This window comes from Cryptotermes secundus, unplaced genomic scaffold (genome assembly GCF_002891405.2).
Source record: "Cryptotermes secundus unplaced genomic scaffold, Csec_1.0 scaffold245, whole genome shotgun sequence".
NCBI classification, from domain to species: Eukaryota; Metazoa; Arthropoda; class Insecta; order Blattodea; family Kalotermitidae; genus Cryptotermes; species Cryptotermes secundus.
In genome coordinates this window covers 129,002-156,197 of record NW_019736398.1, presented here as the reverse complement: position 1 = coordinate 156,197, position 27,196 = coordinate 129,002, and the positions used below count along the sequence as shown (strand labels likewise).

General features: G+C 38.0%; 1 protein-coding gene across 3 annotated transcripts in view; it reads left to right on the top strand.

The window, feature by feature from the left end:
• The window catches only part of LOC111869810 (HEAT repeat-containing protein 5B), a 109,295-nt gene that overhangs the window by 42,598 nt on the left and 39,501 nt on the right, over positions 1 to 27,196 (top strand). For 2 of the 3 annotated variants that reach the window (XM_023861593.2, XM_033753564.1), the window contains exons 12-22: positions 1,215 to 1,333; positions 2,646 to 2,779; positions 3,210 to 3,319; positions 3,790 to 3,953; positions 7,558 to 7,590; positions 15,031 to 15,105; positions 16,068 to 16,343; positions 20,218 to 20,499; positions 21,406 to 21,595; positions 23,511 to 23,680; positions 25,881 to 26,022. In XM_023861593.2, the coding sequence (XP_023717361.1) occupies positions 1,215 to 1,333; positions 2,646 to 2,779; positions 3,210 to 3,319; positions 3,790 to 3,953; positions 7,558 to 7,590; positions 15,031 to 15,105; positions 16,068 to 16,343; positions 20,218 to 20,499; positions 21,406 to 21,595; positions 23,511 to 23,680; positions 25,881 to 26,022 (1,695 nt within the window). The remainder of the gene's footprint in view (positions 1 to 1,214; positions 1,334 to 2,645; positions 2,780 to 3,209; positions 3,320 to 3,789; positions 3,954 to 7,557; positions 7,591 to 15,030; positions 15,106 to 16,067; positions 16,344 to 20,217; positions 20,500 to 21,405; positions 21,596 to 23,510; positions 23,681 to 25,880; positions 26,023 to 27,196) is intronic. The other variant, XM_023861594.2, reaches the window with a different exon arrangement.

The window sequence follows — 27,196 nt, the reverse complement described above, 5'->3', positions numbered from 1 at the left end:
AATTGTGGCCACAGATAATAAAAGTGAAAGTTGCCTCGTGGCTTATAAATTGTGCCATTTTCAATTCATTTTTGGTTTACAAAAATCTAAACCCTGATTTGAAATTGAAATACAAAGCATTTCTGATGAATGTGGCAAAGGCTTGGGTTACAGACCAGGTGGTGGCGGCAGAACCAGAGTCAGACAGACTTAGTGCGACCTAGCCCATCAACTCCCACCCCACACAGGCCTCATGTGGACACCCCTGGGTGACTCTCGGGGTGATATGCGGAAACATACCCTCGTGAAAATTGTGAAGAGTGAGCATTCCAAGGGGAAGCATCCTTCTAGGCAATGCCGTGTTTGCACAGTTCACAAAAAAAGGACTATGACTGTCTACATTTGCAAGTGTGTAATGCCACTTCACAAAGGGGAATGTTTCCAGAAATATGACACTCTCAAGCACTTCTAGGAGCACTGGTGAGTGTTCTCCAAAAATTTTAGTTCATAAAATTAATTAGGAGAGTTTATATTAATCTATAAAGTGAACAGTGCACAAGTTAGGGTAGTAGGTATAAAAATACCGGTCCCCAGGGTGATTTAAATCACCGGTCCGCAAAGCGTTAAGACACATTTTGACATTATCTTCTCTTTTATCTCAGCTGTTGCAAGCAGTCTCATCCTGTAAGGTTTTTTTATCTAAAATTGTATACATGTTTTTAATTTCCCACATCATGATATGTGTCCACCCACTATATTCTCCTTGATTTAATCACCCTAAGAACTGTCGGTGAAAAGTAAAAATTATAAAGTTCTTCATATTGTAATTTTATTCTTTCATTCTGTTACTTCCTCTGCCTTAGGTGCAATATTCTCCTCAGCACTTCATTTTTAGATAAACTTCAGCATATGTTCTTCCCCTTAATGAAGTACATACCTGGCCATTTCTAATATTTGCAAAAATATTTTTTGAAAATTTAAAATTTTAAAAAGAGATTTTATGATATTCTGGTAAATATGATGCTGCAAGATATCACATATCTCAGTTTTCTTCATTTTTCACTCAGCACATAAAATGAACTTAAGTGTATAACAGTTACAGTTGTTATGTGGAGAACTTTGTCTCATACGTCCGCAGAATATTTAACACTTCTCTTTATAGGCTAACAGTATAATGAATTAGAAAACAACTTCTATTATTTGTATATTTAAGAAACAATAATTTTATGCACCAGGTGTTCCTGTGGTGCGTGGTCTATTGCCCCGGATGTTGTTGCTTTGGAGGAACTCCTTCCCACGTTCAAACAAAGAATTGGAGTCGGAGAAGGCAAGAGGAGATGCATTTACTTGGCAGGTGGGACACTGTCATGTCTGGAAATTGAATAAGTTAAAGAACCATGTTACCAAGCTGTAACATGAATGATATGATGATAATGTTATATGTGAGATTAATCTGTATGTCACTGTGGTTTTCTAAGAAATAATGAAAGGCGCTTCTGTAGACTTCAGAATATTTCTGAAACCTTATTTGTTAGGCATGCGAAGTGTTTTGCTAAGGACTTTCTTTCTATTTCAAAAGAAACTTGAATCATTTCCACATGACTGAAGCATTTGATTAATAATGAAGATAAAGATAATAGTATAATGTTTATCATTTGGGGAGGGAGTTATTTTCAGTTTCTCACAGTGTTGACATCAGTTTATTTTAATTTGCCACTGTTTCACATAATACCACTGCACCATCTTCATGCACTCATCTTGTTTCTTCCAGCATAGGACTCAACTACTTGCTTCTTGTTGCACCCTTTCACCACATGTGAACACTGCACTTTTTCTGGCTCAGACTGACTGATTGACTCTACACACTAATTCCACACACTTTAGTTCAGGTGATGTCAGTTTCAAACGTCCTTACAGGATCTTGGCCAACCTCAGTCTTCTTAGCTTCCAGAACCATCCAAAAGTCAGGGAGAGGGTGCAACATTTCCTGATCACTGGCATATGATCCACCTCCCCATGCTCATGTGACAGTACTTTACATGCATCTGTTGGCAGGTTACCCACTGATTTAAAGACATAATGATTTGAGAAGTGTGAATAGGGTTTCCAATAAACAAATGGTTATGTGCTATAACCAGACAAGGCCCTAGTTTAACTTCCACATCTTAAATATTTGTTAGTACAAAGGAGGAAGTTGACTGGAGACTGTGTTGGAAATAACTAGATATTTGCAAGTGTCAAAATTTTTAGATGAAATGAAGAAATAATTTTCTCGAACTTGATTCATCATTTCATTCTTTATTCTGAAACTTTGAGAACTTTCTGATAACTGCCTTTGCTTTGCATGTCAATATCATATGAAGTGAATCAGTATCATATTTACCCAAATGGAAGGTGAGTTTTGTTTCCCCCATTTTAAGAATTTTGAAACCAGGGCTTGCTAACATGAATTTGGTTGCTGTATATATTAGATATTTTTAATCCTTTATAGCTTCTAGTGTGCATTAGAATGCTTTGAAGGTAGCAAATGAGCAAAGTGAGAGAGATGAAAATGTATTTCATTGTCTGAAGCCTGAAGCTGCCATAAGGTTCCCCAAAGTTCCTCCGAAATTATGAAACAGAAATTTTCTTGAAATTGTCCTATTGAATGGTACATGTTTATTTAGGTGACTCTGGAAGGGAGAGCTGGAGCTCTGTCTGCAATGCACAGTTTTGTTCAGAACTGCCCTGAGTTTGTTACTGATGACATCATCAGGAGATTGCTTACACCAATTGAATCTGCTGTAGCAATGCTAACAAAGTAAGTCAGTGATTAGAACCCACTCATAATAGGTGCTCAATTTCTTGAGGTGTTCAGAAATACAGTGTGTAAGGGTTTGGACTGGATTCATCTGGCTCAAGTCAATGTCTAGTAGCAGACTTTGTGAACATGGTAATGAGCCTTCAGGTTCCCTAAAAAGGCAGGGAATTTCTTGACCAGCTGAGTGACAGTTGGCTTCTCAAGAACAGTCTTGATTCATGGAATGAATTCTCATATTTAAATGTAGGTGGACATCCATTTTCTTGTGTAGAAAGTGTTGCTGTACCGATATTCTGCTGTTTAGGACAAAAAGGTTCAGTCTTTTCGTTCCAGTTTATAGTGAATGAATATGATCTTTCAGAAATATTCATCTGATGGTGCTTCTAACAGCTTTCCTATTATTTTAAATGTTTGTATCCTAACCTTTCAGCATATCCACAGTCTTGAAAACATATGGGCAGCACCTGAAGGCGCCAGCTGCTATGGTGAGGCTGAGATTGTATGAAACATTGTCACTTCTCCCTCCACATGCATTTGAAGGTAAATTATATGTTGATGAATGTAGGATGGAACTAAGTTTCATGTGTTGTGTCATGAGAACTGCCTCACCCTCCTTTGTACCATTGCAGTTACATGTAATAAAATATAATTTGGGATTACGGTAAAGCTTTGTTAATCAGAGTGTGTGCAGTCAGAAAATTTAAAACTTTGAATTAAACAGATTTTCATTAGAGAAATGACCTTACAGTTTCCATATTCTGTCAGTGAAATAGGCATGTTATGTGTGTACAGTAGTGTCATTACTCAAAGGACATTAAAACCAACTAGATCCAGATGGAGGAAGATTGATGCTATTTATATTTGCCATATTTTTCAGTGCTGCGAATATCACTTTTGAGATATTCTAAAAGTGTCTTTAATTTCATAATATCCCTTGTGTATGGTAAGATTTATTTAAAATTTTTAATTTCTTGTGATAATTTTCATGGCACTCCTGTCTTGGTTCGCAGGTTCATACACACATTTGCTAAGAATGCTTGTGGCAGAATTCACTCTGACTGAAAATCCCGCCAATACAACAACATCGCAGCTGCGTACTGTATGTCATGCTGATGACTCAGTTATTCTGGGAACATGGCTTCAAGAAACAGATCATCGCACCATAGAGGATCAGGTTTGTAGTGTTTCTAGTTGCCGCCATGCTAGCCCTTCAACATTTCCATTGTTCTCAAATTCCTTTGTGCTGAGTGGACAGAACATGAACTTACGTTATGCTATTATTTATAGTGCAGTGTTATTTTCTTTATGCTGACTTCTGTTTTACATGCATTAGAGATAATTTTAACATGGCCATTTAGGGCCGTGCCATAGCTCAAGTGGTTAGTCGCTGGCTTCCCACCGCGGTGGCCCAGGTTCAATCCCAGATCTGGTCAAGTGGGATTTGTGGTGGACGGAGTGGCACTGGGGCAGGTTTTCTCTGAGTACTTCATTTTCCCCTGCCAATCTTAATTCCACCAATTGCTCCACAATCACCCTCACCTATCATCTGGGGCTGGTACAATAGTCCAGAAGTGGACACAGTACAAGGGACTTAGTCCCACCACACTAGCATTAAAAAAGAGACATGGCAATTTCGTTATGAAAATGATGGTAATCTTCCTTCTTTGGTTGACTGAGGATTTTTTATAGGTAGATAAATACAAAATGTAACAATTATGCGCACACAAATGTAAGAATATTTATCTACAGATCTCTTACCCATAAAAATAAGGAAGGTGTCCCAGGACAAACGTCACTCACTCGCCTTTTATTAATTTTGAGTACTGCAACTACAGAGTTTGCTAAACGTGAATCATATCCCGTCTTCATAATGTAGCTTAGTGAAAAATGTTTTCTTAGATGTAAATCATGTTTTTCACTCACAGTCTAGTATTAAAATATTTTATGTAGATACTTTGTATGATCAGTCGCTGGTGAGCACTGAAAGATTATGTTGATGGTAAGTTTTCAGAACTTACTTCCACTTGTATACTTTGAACACATCGACAAACTTCTGATCTAGAAGGATGAAACTTCTGCTTTGAATGAAAATGGTCACTAACTTGTGATAAACATTATTTTTGCATCTTTTATATTTTTCCTTACTTCCATAAGTTGGTGAGAACTATTTGGATCAGTGACCAAATCTGTGCCTTAGGTCCATTGAAGCAAAGTGAATTAATTTTATCGTACTCGTTAGTAATAAGCATAAACCAGTTTTCAGCTGTGGAGAGTGCATATTTAAAAATAATCTCAAGGGTGACTGCATTATACGAGGGGCAGCCAAAAAGTTCCCGGAATGGTGGTATAGCACTCTAATTGTAGGACATATGGCAACGCTTACCTAACCACCTTCAAAGTAAGACCCTTGCAGGTGCACACGCGCCATCGATCCTGCCATTGTTGGAAGCAGCTGTGGAAGGCTTCTTTTGGAATTTTCCAGAGCTCAGCCATTGCATTTAATTTGATGTCCTCCATGGTTGTGAAACGTGTCCCCTTGAGGCCCATTTTCAGAGCAGGGAACAGCCAAAAGTCACTTGGAGCGAGATCCGGAGAGTACGGTGGTTGAGTGATGACAGGAATGTTTTTCTCAGCGAGGAATTGCTGCAGAACAAGCAATGAATGTCTTGGTGCATTATCGTGATGCAGAAACCACTGTCCCTGCCACTTGTCGCGCTTCTTCCTCCGAATCACATTGCACAACCTCTACAAAACTTGCATCTAGAAATGGCCAGTAGCAGTCTGTCCAGGCGGTACGAACTCATGGTGCACCAAACCGTCAATGTCAAAGAATGCAATGAGCATCAGATTGTCTTTGGATCTGACGAGGCATGATTTTTTGGCCGGGGAGACAACGCTGTGTGCCGCTCCTATGACTGCATCTTTGTCTCCAGGTCGTAGGCCAACACCAATGACTCATCACCAGTGATGATCTTTTTGAGAAATGTCAGGTCCTGCATACTTTTGTCAAACAGATCACCAGCGACCATCATGCAACATTCCATCTGATCCGTGGTCATCTGCCTCGGAACAAACTTCGCACTGACGTGTCTCATCTTCAAATGATCGGACGAAATGGCATGAATGGATCCATGAGAGATACCAACTTCTTGCTCCAACTCTGCAATGGTCATTCTTCAATCATATTGAATCAGTTATCACACTTTTCCAATCATTTCTTTGGTTCTGGATGTCGAAGGTCTCCCGCTGCGCTGGTCATCCTCTTAATGTCTCCTGTCTGTTCTTAAACTGGGAAAACGAGTCGTAAACTGCGGATTTCTTTAGTGCAGTATCACCGTAAACTTGCTGCAGGGCCAATTGCATCTCTGAAGCAGATTTTCCCAATTTGCACATGAACTTGATGTTCACACACTTTTCGAACTGTGACATTGTGCTGAATGACCAACACTCATGTCTAATTCAATGGAAGAGTAATGACACTGCATACTGAAACCTGTCCAGACCTGGTGCGCCTGTGAGCAGACATGCTGAGCTCCCCACCACAACAGTGTGTGTGCTAGCTTATTGCTCGTTCTCCGTCTGCAGGGGAATTCCAGGAGCTTTTTGACCGCCCTACATATATTCCCTTCACATTCACTATCACAATGGAACAGTTTGATCTAGCTATAACTAGGCTTGTAAGTGGGAGATACCCTGTTGTGATTCTGTATCCTGACCCCTCGGGGGTTTAAGTCTCCTCATTGGGCAGATGTTAGGTTAGAACTTTGAAATTGGTTGTGATCCCAACTTTCAGATCCCTGCCCATTCATAGATGTTCTGTGTGCATCACATTTGACACTATATAATATTTACAGTCATAAGTAGCACGAATCAGTCAATTAGGTATTATATTTCATGACAAGTTGGAAGTGTTTCATGTGAATATTCCCTAATGTTTTTGTTGTATGCTTTTNTGCACTTAGACCAGTTATTGGTCCATTGTGTGTCCCCCTTTAATTTCTACTGTCTCCATACCCTACCAGTACTGGTGCATGCTATCAGCCCTGTTCAGCCAACGAGGTCGGCCGTCGGTACCTGATATTTCCCCCATCTACCAGAGGCGTTGAAAACTACTTGGGTGGGAAATTGTTGCCTAATTTTGCTCAGAGGTCTCCTAGAAACACAAGGATCTTTTATATGCCGTAAATCTACGACACGGGACCCACGGCTTAAAGTCCCTCCCGGAGGATTTGTTCCCTGAATTTTTCCACCCTTAAAAATTCCACGACCTCTGCCAGGTTTGAACCCACGTACCTTGAGTCATGAGGTGGGAACGTTACCCCTAGACTACGGAGGCCGCTTACACAGTAGTCTAAATATACTGGAAACTTTAAAATGTATCGTGCTCTGTTTGTACTGATATATTTTTCTTGACACCATGAACTTTCATATTCATTCACTGTCCTATTGAGGGAAGAAATCCCGTCATTTGACTTCACTAAATGCTTAACTCTGTTTGTTATCTTGGTTGCAATGCCTGAATTAAAATTTTGGGAATGTCCTTGTTCCTGCAGAATGTCTAATTGATTAATATATGTCTCAATCTAATGATCCTGAGCTTTGTGTGTTGTAGTTTTGCTGTGTTGACTATACCCTAATTTCCATCACTCTGTCTTGTACATGTTTCTTTCTTCTGGGAAAAAAAAAACTTTCAGTGTGTAATTACTGCTTCTCTTGTATTTTGGTGGTGGTTGCTAATGCAATTAACAGGTGGACTTTCTTTCCATTCATACATCTAGATGGAGCCTAACCGCAGGGCTGATGGAGATCATGTGAGTACATGGCATCTGATCTGCATACTTACATGTCTTGGTTTCATTTCCAGCTTTGGTAATTTGATAATTATCAAATTACCAAATAAATTCAATCATTATAATGATTGAATTTATCAGTATAACTTATTTCCTTTCTCTTTTTACCTTGCTACCAATGGATTTCAATCTGTGTTCATAAATTTAAGAAACGAGTGGAAGATGTACACAAATATGAACATAATTGTCCTTTAACATTATTTTATTGTTAATGACAAATAAATTGTTGCAGAAACATAAGTCATAGTGGTCCTTGTATTTCATTAAGTTTCATGTTATCAAAAATTATTTCAAATAAAGGCTGATTTTAATAAAATCTATGGTATATTTTATCTTCTGTGATACATTTTTGTACAGTGAGCCCATTTTGAAAGTAAGTGATGTGTCAAATTAAGCTTCACAAAGGAGTTTTGTTGGACTTATACCAAGATTTAACTCTCCAAACAGCTTCCTCATAGACCCTCAATACCATATTTCATTGAAATCCATTGGGAAGTTTCAGAGACAAAACATAATAGATGACTGAGCCTATAAACATCTCTTATATGAGTTGACTTATGCGAAGTATTCAGAATATTTAGGATATATAAGTGTGTACAAGGTAATACTTCAAAATTAAATAGAGTAAAAAAAATCTGCATGGTAGAATAGCGTTTGTGTTTCAGTTTTACTCAGTAAATTAATAAAATAGCATGTCTGACTCGAGTTTATACTGCCTTCAGCATGATTTTATTGTAGTTCACATTTGTATATTTGTGGAACAGGGTGAGATGTGATTTTTTCTGGAAAAAAAAAGAAACCTAAATAATCCTTAGCTGATATCTCTCATTTAGTATTTCCTGTTTTGAAGCTGATCATATTGACTCAGCAGTTCATGAAATTACTTCTGCTTCACATGATGACATGCTAAAAGAACATATAATACACTGTGATATGATGCCTGAGAACCGAAATAATGGAGCCAGTAGAAATGTTCCACTTTTAGGTAACAGCACAATAAAAACGTTTTCGCGACAATGAACATGTTACTCAGCAACAGAAGAATTGCTGGAAGCAATGTTTTCCATGTGGTATGTGTTAAGGCTGTATAGCAAGAGCTGTCCAGATTACTGACAAAGTTCCCCACATTGTACAGTGCATATATAAATGATACACCCCACATGCCTAGTGTCTGTCTAGATCTCTGCTGATGACACCTGTATATATGCAGCACACCACAGAGAGGGTTATGTTCTCAAAGAACAGGAGCAAGGTCTCAGTGCAGCTGAGATGCGGTATGAGCACTGGAACATAAAAGTCAGAGAAGATAAGACTCAGGCCTTCAACTTTTCTGATATAGACTTAGGCCCCCTGAGGCTCATCTTACATATAATGGATAAAATATCTGTTTTGTCAGTCATTTAAAATATCTGGTTATAATCTTCAATAAGAGGATTACATGGAGGCTGCACACAGTAATGAATGAAGCAAAGGCCTTAAGAACATTTATTAGAATATACTCCCTATTCAGAAGTGAGCATATAAATGCCAACGTTAAACCAACCCTCCATAAGGCACTGATTAGATCAGCAATGACTTACAGTTGCCCCTCTTGGGAGTTTGTGGCTGACACCCACCTCTTAAAACTACAGCAACCGCAAAAAAAAATTCTCTGCATCGCTCAGAATTTTTCATTATGCCCACCAGTTCACAATTTGTTCACGGCTTTTGACCTTATATATGTATATGATTATATAACAGGGACACGTGGTAGTGTAGTTGGTTGAGGCACTATGCTACAAGCCAGAAGGTCGCAGGTTCAAGTCCTGATGAGGTCATTGGATATTTTTTTCAATTGACCTAATCCTTCCAGCCGCACTATGGCCCTGGGGTCGACTCAGCCTCTAACAGAAGTGAGTACTAGGAATATTCTTGGAATGCTCTTGGGGGTAAAGGGGTGGCCAGCACGTAGGACTGACAACCTGGCTGCCATGTATGAGCCAATTGTCTAGAAAATGTGGGAACCTCAACATCTCATAACCCTATGGGTCTCCATAGCCTGTTAACAAGGATACCTTTTTACTTTTTACTTATGATTATATAACAAAATTGTGAAAGCAACAAGCAGAAGTCATACAAAATCATGAGAATGAACATGTTCACATCATAGGACAAGGCGAAGCCAGACACAGAAAATATAAGAGGATTAAACTTGGCAGTGGTCAAGCTTATGACTGTTCAAGTGACTACGCTGTCGTTATAGCATAAGATGAGATAGATAAGCGTGATCTGTTTTGCAAAGCATGGACTGACAGAGGACTTGCATATAGTGCAAAAGGAAGAATTTTCAATAACATGCTCTATGTGCAATACATACACTTGACAGAGGCAAATTCCTAAAACAAAACTTGTCAGAGAGGTTGTTATATAAGGGCTATGACTGCAGGGGTTCAGTTGCACCAAAAAGGAAATTTCTCTGGTCGTGATCCTCAAGGGGCTTGCTGCCAAGACAGAATGATTGGCAGTAAATTGCCAGTCGTAAAGTAACTCTGACTCTGACCCTGAACTTACATAGTCGCTGTCATGAGTTGGATGTGGCCATAAGGAGTTGTGAGACAGTTGTCAGCCAGTAAGGACATTAGTACAGAATCTACATTGTTGGGAGCCATTACCAGAAAATGCCTGATAAAGACATAGAAGACTCCACGTCTGCTGCAATATAGTGATTTGTAGAGTATGTAAATCCATGAAAGTGTTATAGTTACAGAGATACCATGTATGTGACCAGAAGACGAAAAAGACGTAAGAAGATGCTGGATGACCTTGGGGACAGAAGAGGATATTTTTATTTGAAGGAGAAAGCTCTAGATCGCATTAAGTGGAGGAACTGTTTTGGAAGAGACTGTGGACCTGTCGTATGACAGATTACTGATGAAAATGAGTTACGAATTCTAAGTCTTCACTAAATCAAATTATCAATCCAAATCCTATGTGTAGTCATTAACACGTGGTAACTGGTGTCAGAAGTTGGATAATTTGATTGAATTGAATTGTTAGACTTAGTGAATGTCATTTTGGAACCCATGTGGTGATAAGCATATGGAAGATTGAATGTCTGGTAGCCACCATAGAGATTATGGAGGCCATTAAAACCAGGATAGACCCCTTTCAAGGAGAAATGATGGCCACAAGGGCCAGTCAGGAGGAGCTTATGACCATAATGAAAAGCACAAAGAGTGCCAATTTCCAGGGGCAGGTAACTAGGCATTGACAACTAGGGTGGAAGGGAAGGAAAGAGAAGCTAAGAGGTCCATCAGCACTGAACAACTTGCAAGTGTTGGGAGTCCATGCTGATAGTGTACTGCAGATATCACCATTTTAAAAGACTGCTGAATTACAGTTGAATAAACATTGGGATCTCAGTTTTTAGCTCTTATTTATGGGTTGCTTAGTACTTTGTTATACACATACAAAAATTAAATAATTTTAATTAGATGCGTCCAGCTCTTTTAATTATTCGTAACAAATCTCGAGGATTGAAACTACAGACACAGCACATCCCAAGAACTGTGTCGATGAACTCCACCATACAATTCCTTGATGAAAATTGAGCCAGAAATATCCAGTAATAACACATTGATGAGCTTGTTAATTGTGTCTATTTCATGTCATTAATTGTTTTAGAAATTAGTTTTGTATTGAAGAGTACTATCTTCTAGGATATAATGCTATGTAGTTCTTTGAAAATCAACCAACGTTTCGGAGGAACATATCTTCATCTTCAGGGTCAAAGAATAAGCCGAGCAAAAAATGAGAGTGAAATCAGGTGGCAAGCATAGCCATTTTCATGCCTTATCTTGCTTGGCTTATTCTTGGACCCTGAAAATAGAGGCAACATGTTCATCCAAAATGTCGGTTGACTTTCAGTAGACTACATGCCATTATATCCCACAAGATAGTACTATTTATAACCACTGCTGTGAGAACCTCAAATCCTACATTTTGTTTCTTACAGCACGTCATTGATTGCTATAAATTCCTGCATGTAAAATTAACTTGTATGGCTTCTGCATGCATGAAGTTACATTTGTTTACTTCCTTTATAGACTGAATTGAATTTAGCATGAAAATTTGGATGACGATGACGCCTATGACAACAGCAGCATTGACAGTGACAACGATGACAGTAATAAATAAATAAATAAATCAGAAAACATTTAATGTTATGTTGGTTTACTGCACTGCAGGTCATTTAACTTCTCAGAATACTCTCTGTTTTTGTCGGCTCAAAATTTCTACATAATATGAATTCAGATATTTTTAAATAAATACCTCATATTTATCAGAAAATTGATGTACACTTGTACTGCATGTATTTTGCAATAATTAAACTTGATAAATTTAGATCTGGTGGCTTTCATTGCCATAAAAATGCTGTCACCTTGATGGACAGATGTCCTGAAGTCATTACTGTATGTCACAAGATTAATAATACTGCACCAACTGTGGAGGTTATTTAGCATTGAATGATACAAGTATATAATTCAGTATGCATGTGGAACTGGAAAGGGGAGAGAAGGAAATAAGTTATGACATGTTTCAATGCGGAGTCAGGTAGCTCAGTGAGTACAGTAACTAGACTATGGGCTGAAGAACAGTGGACTCAGGACTGAATTTCCACTGGTGGCAAGAGATTTTCTCTTCTCCACAGTATTGTTTACATGAATCTGTCAGTTGCAAGAGAAGAACTTAGAGAAGCCTTATAGAAAGCCAAAACTAAATTTCCACTTTGGATTTTGCAGAGTCTTCCTAGGTAACACAGCAGATTGGTGGGTGAAAGATTTCTGATATAACATGAAAGGATTCAAATTCACCTAACCTCTAGTGTAATGGCACTTGTGTCAGGGAAGATGACAGGGAGCACTGCTGGTGGTTGCTGGGAGAATTACCACATATCAGGAGAACATGTACATTACAACCTTGTTTTTTAAGTAACTATAAAAGTGGTAATTTTTATTTGAACTTTTTCATAGTTGCACAAGAATTGGATACCAGATAGCTTTTATAGCATGCTTCAGAAAGAATTTTGAAGAAGCTCACTGATTTTATTTGCTGATGTAATGAAGTTGACAGGTGGAATATTGCTGCTGTACATTATACTGATCTACAATTTTCTGATTCTGCGGTATGCTGTTTTTCACTTTCACATATTTGGTAAATTTTATCAAAAACTGAGGTACTGTTTGAGTTTCTAACAAGTACGTTTTGAATAGTTGTGCTATTTTATCATGTGTTGAAGGGAAATGTTTGAATTAATCAAGTCAGTTTATTACAAGAAATTGCCAGCTGTTCACTGATCTGAGAGATTTTCTGGCATCTTCTTTACTACATGTGTTTCTTGAATGATAGAGTCTTCAAGTGGTTATTATTCTTCCTCACTCAATATGCATTCATTTTTATCTGTTTGTTTATTAATTTAAATGATCTAAAACAAGGAGATGCTTTATGGCCACTGTTTTTCAACTTTGCTTTAGAATATGCCATTAGGAAGGTCCAGGGAAACTAGGTGGGACCAAAATGAAATGGGATACATCAGCTGCTGGTCTGTACTGATGATGTAAATGACGTAGGTACCATAAAGAAAAACGCAGAAATTTTAATTGATGCTAGTAAGGCGGTTGGATTAGAAGTAAATGCAGAGAAAACAAAGGTATGTCACCAGAATGCATTGCAAAATCATGACATAAGGATAGTTAACAGATCCTTTGAAAATTTGACACAGTTAAAATATTTGGGAACGACAGTAACAAATCAAAATTTTAGTAGGAGGAAATAAAGATGAGATTGAATTTGGTTATTACTATCTGCCATGCAGTCCAAAGCCTTTTGTCTTCTCATCTGCTCTCTATAAACGTAAAAATAAGAATATATGTACAAAGCTATAATTTTGCCTCTGGTTTTAATGGGTGTGAAACTTGGTCTCTGACATTAAGGAAGGAGACTGCAGGTGTTTAAGAACAGGGTTCTGAGGAGAATATTTGGAATTAAGAGAGATGAAGTAATGGGAGTTGTGGAAAACCACATAATGGGAAGCTTCATGACTTGTACTCTTTGCCAAGTATAATTAGAATAATCAGGTCAAGGAGGATGAGATGGGCAGGGCATGTGGCATGAATGGAGAGAAGAGGAATGCATATAGGATATTGGTGGGAAAGCAAGAAAGAAAGATACCACTAAGAAGACCAAGACATAGGTGGGTGTATAATATTGGCTCTTAGAGAGATAGAATGGGGTGGTGTGGACTGGATTGGTCTGTCTCAGGACAGCCAAAAAAGGACACATCACAAGACACAGTATACACAAAATATAGGAAGAACGACTCCCATAGTGGGAGAATGATATAATACGTGAGTTGTGTGCACTAGAAGACGGTCAACACGTACATATCATAGTGAAGGGCTCTTGTGAACACGATAATGAACTTACGAGTTCCATGAAATATGTGGAAGTTCTTGAGTAGCTACAAATTTGGTGGCTTCTGAAGAAGGGCTCAGTTCCATGTAGTTAGTTAGTTATTCTTTTATTTTATGAGGCTGTCCGTAGTTCATATTGCACAATGTCAAGCCTTGCTGTTTAGTTGTGCTGGGGTTTGACCGCGTATTATTTTCTTATGTTGGTGCTGATTGTGTTCCTTTGATATGATTGTTTTCTGTAGATCTTGAAGAATTTTTTGGTTTATTGTAGTATAATATTTTATTACCTTGTGTTATTATTTTATGGATATTGCTTCAAGGATTTTCTGTTGCTTTAAGTTTCTACTTGACAGTCAAGTCTTTTCAAGCAAGGTATTTCACTGAGCTCTTTTTGTTTTCATGTTGTTGTTGGGGGTTTTTTTTTCTTTGCTGTGGCTGCTGCTGCTGTATTGTTGTCATCCTCCTCCTTTTTGGTACAAACACCCAATACAGAAGGCCATACAATTGCAGTCCAGGCTCATATTAGTATTTTAATTAATTTCGCTGATACTTGATGCTTGTTACATGCCTTGTTACATGCCTGCTTTATGTTCTCTCATGGTACACACATATGGTAGAAAAGTTATATACTTAAGGATGTTGTCATGAAGATACATGTGTAAATGGAGATAAACCTCCTTTCATTCTTAATCTTCAGCACTAGATGGAGGTGAATTGGCAGCTTTACACCTCGGCCGCTTTTCTCCAGGGAAAATACCCAAGTATATAAAGATGGGTGGGCTTCGGAGCAAGTCTGTTTGCAGTGTGGAATGAATGAATCTGTGTTGCGAATCGAGCACCAGCTGTTGAGCTCTTAGCTGACCACTTTACTTCATTACCATGGCTCATGCATTCATATGAATGACCAAATTTTTTCAAGGTAACAATGAAGTGTGCTTTTGTTTTCCAGCTTCAACCAAACAGTGCTGCTGGTTCTGGAGCTTTGGAACATGATTCATGTTGCCTATATCGACCAGTACCTTCTGTAAGTAATGTCACCTTCATATGATTAAAGGGTTTTGTGGGAACTGCCCACATTCAAGCAAGCGTGACAACGCAAGCTTCATTGCTTAGCAACCGCTGTTTAATCGCCGTTGCTAAGCAGTGAAGCTTCATATTTATAGTGTATTTAAAGAGGAAAGAAATTTATGTGCCATATAATTCATTAAATAAAATTTTATAGTTTCACCATTCCTTTGCAACTTTTTGGAAGCTTATTTATGGTTGTAAACAATTATGAACTACGTTCAGACTATGAAGAAACTTCACAACACCACAGGTGAGCCTTGCATGTCTAAAAAATCCCCGTGGCTTTAGTCCACAAGCAAACTATACTGACGCCTCTTGTCTGCGAAGTTAGTTGCAACTTTCTCTGTGGTCTAGTGGTCAGGGTTCCTGGCTACAGATCCAGAGGTCTGGGTTCGATTTCTAGCGCTACCAGATTTTTTGAGAAGTAGTGGGTCTGGAATGGGGTCCACTCAGCCTCATGAGGATAATCGAGGAGCTGTTTCAAGGAAATAGTGGCTCTGGTCTAGGAAACCGAAATTAACAGCCATGAGGATTCGTTGTGGTGACCACACGACACCCTCTGTCTGCTAGAGTTGGCACTTGCTTGTCGAAACTTACTAAAAAGTAGTGGACTGTAGGGTCAGTGCTTGATAAACACAGCACCATGAGAAATGAGTGCTCATAGATGAGAAGCTTGAAGACATTCAGGTGTGGTTTCAGATAAGCACTCAGAAATCTGTAAGATGAAAGTCTCTAGAGAAAGTTGAGTCATTAGGCCCTGTTTCTAAGGCAGCTGTATTAATGAAGTTCCTTCCATATGGCTCAAGAGTTTTGCATGAGCTTAAACCTGTGGATGCTCCACGAACAATGAGGTCTTGTAATTAAATAAATTCTGTTTTATTCATTTAGAGCAATTTTTAATTTAGAATTCTTGTGTAGGGTGAGTTGATCCCTGGTCCTCTGCCCCTGGGAGTAGCTGTGATTGACATGTCCGTGTCCTTGTTTGGTCAAATCTTCCCACGTGTTGCCAACAAGCATCGTCTGCAGATGTTGGACCACTTTGCAGAATGTATACGCCATGCCAAGTCTTCACGCCAAGAGGCAATACAAATGAATGTGTTTACTGCCGTTCTTAGTGGTCTCAAGGGACTAACGGAAGCAAAAGCAACATTTGGCCAAGAAGATGTGAAAAAGTCAGCTGCATCTCTTATTATTGTAAGTTCAAGATTTCTCATATCACTGAGGGCTTGTGTAACAGTTTTGAGAGAAACATTGATAATTTGAAAGATACTCTCTTCTGGTAGATTTTACCAATATTCTGCATGAAAATGTTGCCTTCTTCTACAGAGTAGTTTGAGGTAGCACATTCCTGAGAAATGTCTGTAAACATATACAAGACCACATAACAGTATATCCCAGAAGACAGAAGTATTCATAGCCTCTGCCTTGAGAATGTCAAATGAGAGGTGATAATACAATAAAAATTGTCCCACTTAAAAATATACAGGAATATAATGTGACCTTGAAACTCAAGAACAAATAGTGATTTACATGAAAAGAATATGACTTGCAATTTGAGAACAAGTAATAAATCTTCAGCCTTTATATAGTAAACTGTCCTTACAAAGAGACATTGGACAGAGAGCATGTTCATCTTTTTGGTTGATTAATTTAGATCATCCTTGTGTTCAAATGGCTTTAATTCACATTTCTTTGGATCTTCAGTTGAATAGTCCAGTTAGATCCCTGGGATATATGTAAAATGATAATGTGGTTGTAAAGAAATTCTTTCTGATTAACTTGTGCCTGCCAACTACATAGTCTTGTGGTGGAATTTAAATTAATAAAAGATGAAGAATACATGGGAAAGTCCAGTGAATGAAAGAGAGAAGTATTGCTTGAGGCTTTCAGTGTGTCTGTATTTTGAGCTTGTTAGTAGCGCATTTGTTGTTAAGTGAATTATATTGAACCTGTTTCATATCTCAGTTCGTTAGTGGGAATATTTTTACAGAATTAATTTACTTTGTTAGAAAATAATCAAGGGAGGAACATAGACTGAGGGTGTTTGAGAACGTGTTGAGGAGAATATTTGGACCGAAGGGAGATGAAGTGACAGGAGATTGGGGAAAACTGCATAATGAGGAGCTTCATAACTTGTACTCTTCTCCAAGTATGATAAGAATGATCAAGTCAAGGAGGATGAGGTGGGCAGGTCATGTAGCATGTATGGGGGAGACTGTGTATAGGATATTTGGTAAGAAAGCCAGAAGGACAATATTAGAATGGATCTTAGAGAGATACGATGGGATGGTATGGATTGGATTGATCTGGCTCAGGATAGGGACCAGTGGAAGGCTCTTGTGAACACAGTAATGAACCTTTGGGTTCCATAAAAAAAAGCTGGGAAATTCTTGAGTAGCTGCTGAATTGGCGGCTTCTCCAGAAGGGCTCAGCTCCATGAGTAAGTAAGTAAGTAAGAAAATAATCTGTTATCAGATGTTTTTGATAATTCCTATACACCTTTAGACTTTTCTTTGTAGCTGATATTTTGCGGTGTACTGACGTATTTCTGTCTAGAGTGTGGAGATACATGAAGTACTGAAACAACTTTCAGCAAATGTTTTTGGGCAGTCTTTGAACATTGATATTCTACAAATTTGGATTAACCATGACTTAATATATACTAAAGCCGATCACAGTGGCTGTGCGGTCTAAGGCATGAATGGTCTTTGCTTACTCGAACGCTGGGATTGTGGGTTTGAATATCACTCGAAGTCATGGATGTTGGCGTTTATTCTGTGTTTGTGTAGGTAGCAACCTTGCAATGGGCTTACACCTTGTCTGAGGAGTCCTAACGACTGGATTAGGATTAAGGAACTCAAGTGGAACAAAGAGTTTTATACATGCCCTATGCTCCAAAGGGGGAGCAACAGGAAAAAGAGAGAGAAATATATGTTATGTTGGAAATTGTCCTTCATCTGAGGTATATTTAATATACATAACTTTCAGAAATTTTATTCTAGTCCTGTACAGGCAATTGGTTATCATTAGACTGACAGGTCACATTGGCAGAGGTCAGGATTGAGCATGGAATCTTTTCAATATTATTTATCTTTTAATTAATAGCAGTGGTTTAGTAATTCTCATACAGGTTTAATTATCAAAGATTTATGGATTCAGTTCCAGCTGCAGCCACAGATTATATGTATACAGTATATGTGGCAATACAATGATCAACTTTCTGATGGGAATAGAGCCATGTCCACTGAAAGGTACAGAGGGTAGATAGAGTAATGGAAACGCTACAAATACTACACACATTACTTTATCAGTATGGTGGTGGATTTTCATCTGCCTTCAATACAACCACAGTCCTTCTTGGAATGGACTCCTACAAGTTTTGAACAGTCTCTAGCAGAATTTTATATCATTTTTCTTGAAGAACATTTTCAAGTTGCTTTAGAGATGTTGGAGGTGGGAACCTGTTCCTCACTCTAGTCTCTAATAAAACTGACCACAGTGGTTCAGTTATATTTGAATGTGGTGATTGTGCCAGCCAGGGAAGATGATAAAGTTCACCTTCCTGCTCCTCAAACATTTCCACGTGAATGGGGGCATTATCATCTTGGAAAACTGCATCATTGTTCGGAAATAACATCTGAATCATGGGATGCACCTCATAACCTAACCTGTCCATGTACTCCTTTGCAATAATTAGGCTATGAAGTGTAATAATGGGACCAACAGAATACTATACCATGATACTGCTGCCCAAACCATCACAGACCCTCCCCCATGTTTTACTCTTGAAACCAGGCATTCCTGGTATAAGCTTCCTTGGGTGTTCTCCAAACATAAGCTCTTCCTGAGGTAGGGGACAGCTTGAAGGTCATTTCATCTAACCATATCATTCACATGTTCCAAGTTGTCTGATGCCTGGATTCTGTGGTAATGACACCTTTGTTTACACATCTTAGCATTACTGTCAGTAATAAGATATTTAGCAATTGCAGCCCTACCATGGATGTTGATTTTTGAAGCTCAGGTTGGACAGTTTTTGTGGAAACAGGGTCTTCAGGATAAATATTCAGTCCTGCTGCAGTAGTTGTGTGATTTTTCGAAACAATCCTTCTCAATGTACTATAATCTCTTTCTGTCAGTGTTGATTTTTGCTTTGTGATTTTTCAAAACAATCCTTCTCAAATACGATGATCTCTTTCTGTCAGGGTTGATTTTTGCCCTGTGTGATTTTTCAAAACAATCCTTCTCAATGTACGACGATATCTTTCTGTCAGGGTTGATTTTTGCCTACTGTTCCTCTTCGCTGGTGTTGTCTTCCCATGATTTGTATGTGCCTACATAACCTTAGAAACCCTCACTCTCAATACTCCTAATAATTTGGCAGCTTTTAACACAGATGCTCCAACTAAATGTACACCAACAATCTGTCCTCTTTCAAAATCAGGTAGGTCTCCCATTTTCTGATTCTTTCACATGGACTGTCACTTAACACAATCACTAATGCACTTACACGAGCACTACAGAGCATAAACAAATGGAGGAACCCTCAGTGTTACCAACTGAAGTTCTTTCAATTTAGCCAACACAAATTCTGTTCCTCAGTTTCTTACTGTTTCCATTATTTTGTCAACCCCTTGTATATGCAGTATATTAAATGCACATCAGACAGTGGACATTATAGTTTGCTAAATTCCGTTGAGACATTCATCATTATGTTGAGGAAGTTTCATTGAAGTGGCTTTGAATTTATTATGTCATGAAGATTTTTATCTTCTGGGATTTAACATCATGTAATCTGGTGAAAGTCAATGCATAATTATGTCCCAGAAGATAGAACCCGTCATGACCACCACTGTGTGAACCTCAAATTCTGCTTATTGTGCCATGTCAGTTGGTATATTTTATTTAGGGTGTATCGAGTTAATTTCTCTCATAAAAAAGGAGGCACCTCTATATTTCAGTTCTCTTAGTGAAGAAGTACAGGTATAAAATCCTAGTGCAATTTCATGACTCAGCCTGACTTGCACTATGAAGCACTTCTCCAACAATGCGTTGTTTTCATCATCAGGGTGCACTGACAAGCAGTAATCCAATCTTGAGATGTGCTGCTGGAGAATCGCTTGGACGCATGGCACAGGTTGTGGCTGACTCTCGCTTCACTGCAGAACTCGCACAGACAAGTTTTGACCGGCTCAAATCAGCTCGTGATGTGGCTTCAAGGACAGGACATTCACTTGCTCTAGGCTGTCTTCATCATTATGTCGGAGGCATGGGATCTAGCCAACACCTCAACACTAGTGTCAGCATATTGCTGGCATTGGCACAGGATGCAACCTCCCCTGTTGTGCAGGTACATTACAGTGTGATTAGAACTGCAGGTAATAGGAGACAAGTGTTATGTGTTAGAAATGAGCAGTACTGCTTGTACACCATAGTTCCATTTCTTAAATTTTGTTTTAGTACATCAAAACCCAAGTACAGGAGCTCTGGAGTTAATGTTGGTTTACACTGAACACATAGGGTTTGAAAGAACACAGTTTTTTAAAAATGCTAGTGTATTATAGAAGTTAAGTAAGTTACACTCATTTATTTATCTGGCAAAATATCATACTGTCTACAGAAATATGCTGGGTATAAGATTTCTTATTAAAGTAGAGGAACAGGTGGTTCTCTTGGATCTAACATTGATGATATAATGCCAGACTCTCTGTAAAGTTAGTAAAGCATAGAGTGCAACGATGAAGGGTTGGAAGTACTGGAAAACTAAGTTTGTTGGAGCTTAAACATATCCTTATATCAGAGTCCACAAGACCATTCTGACTTCAGTCCAACTATGCAAAAGCAGACACAGATTATTCCTTAAGGGAACACACAGTTTGAATGATCCTACTTTGTGGTCTCAAGTTACATTTGTTCTTATGCAGGGGGATTTAATGACCATAATGCACTCTTAACATAATCAGTGGTGATACCACTTAAAATGCAACCTTTTAACAATTTCCTCTGTCACTGATGCATATTTTCAGGCATGATGCAGCAAGTTTCTAGGTAGTGCTTCCATGAAGTGAACCTAAACATTATTGGTTGATCTGACTGTTGATGCTTGCAAGAACTCATTGCATTATCGCCTTTTTGAATGAATCTCTAGTTTACAAGTATTGCACAGTGTACCAATATTGGAAGATGCTAATTCAGAGTGATGAGTCCATTTGTTAGTGTGCTTTTATGATCATCCTTCTGTATTTACCTATTGCAGGTGTGGTCCCTTCATGCACTGGCTCTAATTGCAGACTCTGGTGGACCTATGTTTCGAGGTTATGTAGAACCATCTCTGTCATTGGCTCTTAAATTGCTCCTCACTGTACCACAGTCATATATTGATGTGCACCAGTGTATTGGAAAAGTTCTGTCAGCTCTCATCACCACTGTAGGACCTGAGCTTCAAGGTAGGAAATACACATTAACTATGTAAGTTGCAAATTGCTTTGTGAATAGAATTTCATAAAACGAATTTTTCAGGATTGTCATTATTTTGAAATATATTTATTTTATTTTCAATCCATTTTGTATGTGTATTGCCTTAAAAATAGTAACCTAAACGCAAATGGTCAGGTACTATATGTATGTATACGTCTGCAGATAATGTACAATACGTAGTTCACTATGTTTTGTTATAGTAAGCAGTAAACTGAAGGTGGGAATAGGGTGAACTCCCAAAACATTGTGTGTTTCAACAGATATACTTTAACAATGGACAATTTTCCAAATAATATTGAAGAGCCCAACAAAATCTGTATACACTATAATACCCCTTTAAAGTTTCTTTGAGGAGCAGTAGATTTGAATGCTAAACTGAGGAAAATATTAAGAAATGGATGAAATTTAGCAGTAAGATATTTGACTTGGGATCATTGAAATTGAATGTTAACATATGTTAAATCAAGGGGCATTACATTTAAATAGTATTCCCTGGATCTGAAGTTAGTCAAACTGACTGTACAATGTGGAATATCATATAAATATGAAAGCATATGTACAGTGCAACTGAAGTTTTCACATAAGAAAACCCAAAGAAACAAAGCGCTTACACACAAGGCTGTTCAAAAATACACCCACATATATACATCAATACTGCCAATTTATTGTGGTGAGTTCTTTATAATAAATTTTATTATATTTATTGTATCTAGATTCAGGGACAGCTTGTTTGCAGAAAACCATTTATTCATTTGAGAGAGAACTTTGGTAGAATGCAGAAATCATATGAATTTTTGTTAGAAATTATTACACTAGTTTCATCGTCAAATATTATGGGTATTGATGAGATGTTTAGTATAGGAGACAGGTCATTTATGTAGATTATGGAAAGCAAGGGCCCTAAAATTGACCCCTGTGGATCTCCGTGCTTTATGGTTCCCCAGTTTGGTAAGGTACTTTGGGTTGAATTTGATGATTTATTTCAGTCTTTTGTTTCTATCTGTTAGGTAGGATCTGAAGGAACTTAAATGCCACAAAAAAAATCAGATTTACTTAATAAAATTTCGTGATTTACACAGTCAAAAGCTTTTGCCAAATCACAGAATATTCCAACATGCACATCACTGTATTTTTAAGTGTTCTTGGTTTTCCAAAACTATGTTTTTATTCCCCCCCACCCACTATCTCCCTCTAATCACCTGGAAGCATGCTACTGAAATTCCAGTTTCAGTCTGTCTTGTTTTTATTAGTAAGCGTAATGAGTATTCTGCGGAACAAGGGGTCGTTTGGTTGGTTGGTTGGTTGGTTGGTTGGTTGGTTGGTTTGGTCTAGTCTAATGCTGTCATTGTTGAGACTATATAGCACTGGATGGTATAATTATTCATGAATATAGAGCAGTCGGTAGAATGAGAATTGGCTAGGGAAACCACCAAAGTACTGGAGAACGCCCATCCCAGTGCCATTTTTCCACATGATCAAACTGGGCTGCCGCAGTGGGAAGCCAGTGACCAACTGTCTATTGCAGGGCTATTCATAGCAAAGGATCTGATAATGTGTAAATTGGCTCCAGTGTTGTTGAATGTGTTAAAGGTTCCTTAATTCAATCCTACAATTAATTCTTTTCTTACCTTGCAAAGAAAACATATGTATGGGACTGATCTCCCAGAGTAAAACCCACCCAGAACTCGGAATTATTTATTACTTTGCCTCTATGTGGCCAGACAGACTCGCAAGTCCTATGCAGTGTTGTTTCCCAAAAATAATGAAGACTGATAGAATACATGTATTGTTATACAGTTACAAGATTATGATTTCTTTTTACAGGTTTGCAGACAATAGAACAAAGGATGTAAATAAGTGAGAATCTTTTGTCTGTATTTGCAGGCAACACCACATCAATCTGCATGGCTCGGTCATCTTTCTTGTGTGCATGTGCTGTTATGCAGGATCACCAGGACCCGTTGGTTCAAGCTGAGGCGACAGCTTGTTTGCAGCAACTTCACTTATTTGCACCCCGCCATGTCAATCTTTCCTCTCTTGTACCAACTCTCTGTGTAAGTTCGAAGGATAGCATAACTAACTGACTCCATGGAGGAGAAACCTACTTTGAGAAGCTGCTAGTCACTTAGCAGGTTAAAATATTCTCTGTCTCACATGGAAGCCATGTTTCCTAGAACCCACCACTGGACTCTGAACTGGTGTAATCCATGCTCTCTTTCTTTGTCGCGTTCACATAATTATTATTTGTGACCCCATTCCTTCCAGGTGCCAGGATAACATAGTCGGTATAGCGACTGGCTACAGGCTGGATGACCAAGGAGTCAGAGTTCGAGTCCTCGTATGGTCACGAATGTTCTTTTCTCCTCATTGTCCAGACCATCTCTGAGGTCCACCCAACCTCTTACCTATTGCATACCAGAGGCTTTTTCCCCAAGGGGTAAAGCAGACATGGTGTGAAACTGACCATTCAGCTCCAAGTAGTTCCAAGGTCAAGAAAATTTGGATCTATACATTCACTTCCCCCTTATGCCCACATGGTGTAGTGCTTAATTAGTTAAGCACGGGGACAACTTTAACCCCATTCCTTCCAGTTACAGATTAATTTGCACACAAAAAAAACTTTTGGCATGGGAACATATAAAACTCCTGCTGTCTGCTCTTCTTATGTGCAGACTACTAGAGGAGATCTTAGGGAATGTAATAAGCAGATGATTGTAACAGGACAATAAATTCACAAGTTGGTAATCACAAGAGAATTATGATGCCAGAATTCTTCCAACAGAGGACAGGCAGGGAAAGGTTAAAATCCGTTTTAACATTGTCTTCTGCCTGTTCCTACTTAAGATAATAGGCAATGTTTTTGTTCAATCAGTCTTAGCTGAGGTTACTGATAACCCTCAAGGATAGTATGAAATCCTAAGAATTTAACAAAACCATTGCTTGACAGCACTGCAGTGTATGGTAAGGTAATGAAGGCTACCCAGATACAAATTAAGTGCTTGGCCAATGTGTCATCACATTTTGATACATCCACATATGTCACCAGGTGTAGTAGACTTCTACTTTGACAGTTTTATACAAAGAAATATAAAGTTGTGACTTACTTGAACAGTTTATTGTAGAGACATCACATATCTACTGTTTCAGAGGTCTAGAAATACCTGTAACTTTGGCTTTTTACTCACTTGTAACTTATATTTTTTGCAAGTATTATTACTTTTAATATAGTGAAACACATTCAAATAATCCATTGTTTCTACATCTGAATGGGGTTATTTGTATGCTTACAAAACCAATACTCATTTGACTGTAATAAAGCAGAGAAACCCAAACTTTTATCATTCTTTGGAGCAGACTGATGTCATTCATTTCCTTTATTTTCCATATATTCATACAGGCAAAAATCCTAGGATGTGGAAATAGTCCATTTGATTATAGATGTATACATGTAATAGATTACATAAGTCACACAACTAAAATAACACACACCAGTTAACTAACATAGGTAATATAAAAAAAAAACAAGAGCTTATTACAATTGTAACTAAACATAATTTAAAAAGTGCATTACTATAAAAGCTTAAAATTAATATAATTTTCCCATAAATCAAAATACATTGATACAGGACTCGTCATATACATACATACACATCCTCCACATTGTGTGAGAAGCTATTTTAACAAGGGGATACTCATATATTTTATGATCAGTATTAGTATTAATTAAAATAAAAGAGAGAGAGAGAAAAAGGAATTGTTGCTGTCGTTTAAAACTTCCGTGGAAATGACTTCTGTGATGTAACACAATGTAGTTCACTGAGAGTTTGGAAGAGTGTACTGCTTCCATCTTTAGGGTCAGAGTGAGTTAAGCTAGAAACTACCAAGCAGCATTATCCTTATGGGATACTAAAATATAATACCAAGAAGCAGGTTGTAACAGAGACATATGAATTGCTGTTACACTTTTATAGGAGAAATATTTCTATATTACAGCCCAGTGTATGTAAAGGGAAGAAAAGAACTTTGATTTCATATGGTGGTACCATTGAAGATTAAAGTCCTATAAAACTTCATCTTTTCTAAACATTGGAATGTCCAGGTCATAAAATTCAGTATCTGAAATCCTTGATACATGTATTACATTTGAACATATTTATCTATGAATGTAAGATACCTGCATAGTCATCATTTCTACCCATAATCTGAGAGTGTATCAGTTTCAGCTCCCATATACGTGTTATTTTATTGTTACAGCGCACTTTATCTAGTAATCATTTGTTGCTACGGAAAGCTGCAATTTCATGCTTAAGACAGCTTGCCCAGCGAGAAGCAAAAGAAGTGTGTGAACATGCCATGACTCTTGCCAGTGAAAGCAGAGATACCAACATTGTAGAAGGTAAATTCAACATTATTTCTCTTGCATTTATGATGATTATGAATCTCTGGGTACAGTTTAGGTTACCTTTCTTCCTTCAGATACCCCATTCTATATGATGAGTAATAATTATATAATTTAGTGTACCTCTTCTACATGTTGCAGATATTTTAAATTTGTCAGATATGACATCCAGGATTGCACCAGTTCCATGTTTTAACCGACAACATAAATTAATGGCAGGATTTGAAGTTCTCACAGCAATGACTATAAAATTATTATCTTCTGGTATGTGGCACTGTGTAATCTGCTAGACTGTTATCAGCATTTCACAGGAATCTGCTTCTTTCATCTGTAGACTGTTCTACTCTGAAGGTGAATGAATCAGGTTTCTCCAAACCATTGGTAACATTTGAGCAGACTGCACAAAATCACATCCCAGAAGAATAAGCTTGACAAAGAGTTGTACAGAATTTGTGAGTGTGTTTATGATGTGTATGATACCTCTTCACAAAAAAACTTCTCATACTTGGCTATAATGGTTCAAGACTGTCATTTTAAACTGAAAACTAAATACAGGTTTCACATGGCTACCATGTTATTATATAAAGTAGTTACATTAACAAAAATTGTATGTGTTTTGAGGATCTATTACCATACAAAATTTCAGGTTTCTGCATTACTTGTGTTTTTAGAGAGGAACTTGTGTTTTTAGAGAGGAAAGTACTGGTTTAACCGTTCAGCGTGGTTTGACGTGTATGTTTTGTCAGGTATTTAAATCGTCTGCAGGGGTTCGACGTCTATGTTTCGTCCAGCTGCACACCTATGTTATAACGCCCATAATAATTGATGGTTTTGCTGTAGATTGTTAGATTTTTCGCTGGCCTGTTGTCAGTAGAACAGAGTATAATAAGCCACGAGCTTAGCTGCGCTAAGTCATCGTTACATGTGCCTGTCTTGCAGCAAAGTTCCTGTTGCTCTTGCGAGCAGTTTCCTCGTTCAAGCTGTTATGAATGGCGTGTTTACTTTGCTATGAAATTGTAAACAGCAGAGATGTGATATGTGCTGTGTTTATAATATCATATTGCCCTGAGCTGGCCACACTAACACACTCAATTGGAATTCTTAGAAGAGGGATGTCCAAAAATGTATTCTTGCAAGATCGATTGATTTCGCACAGTACATAGCACCCAGT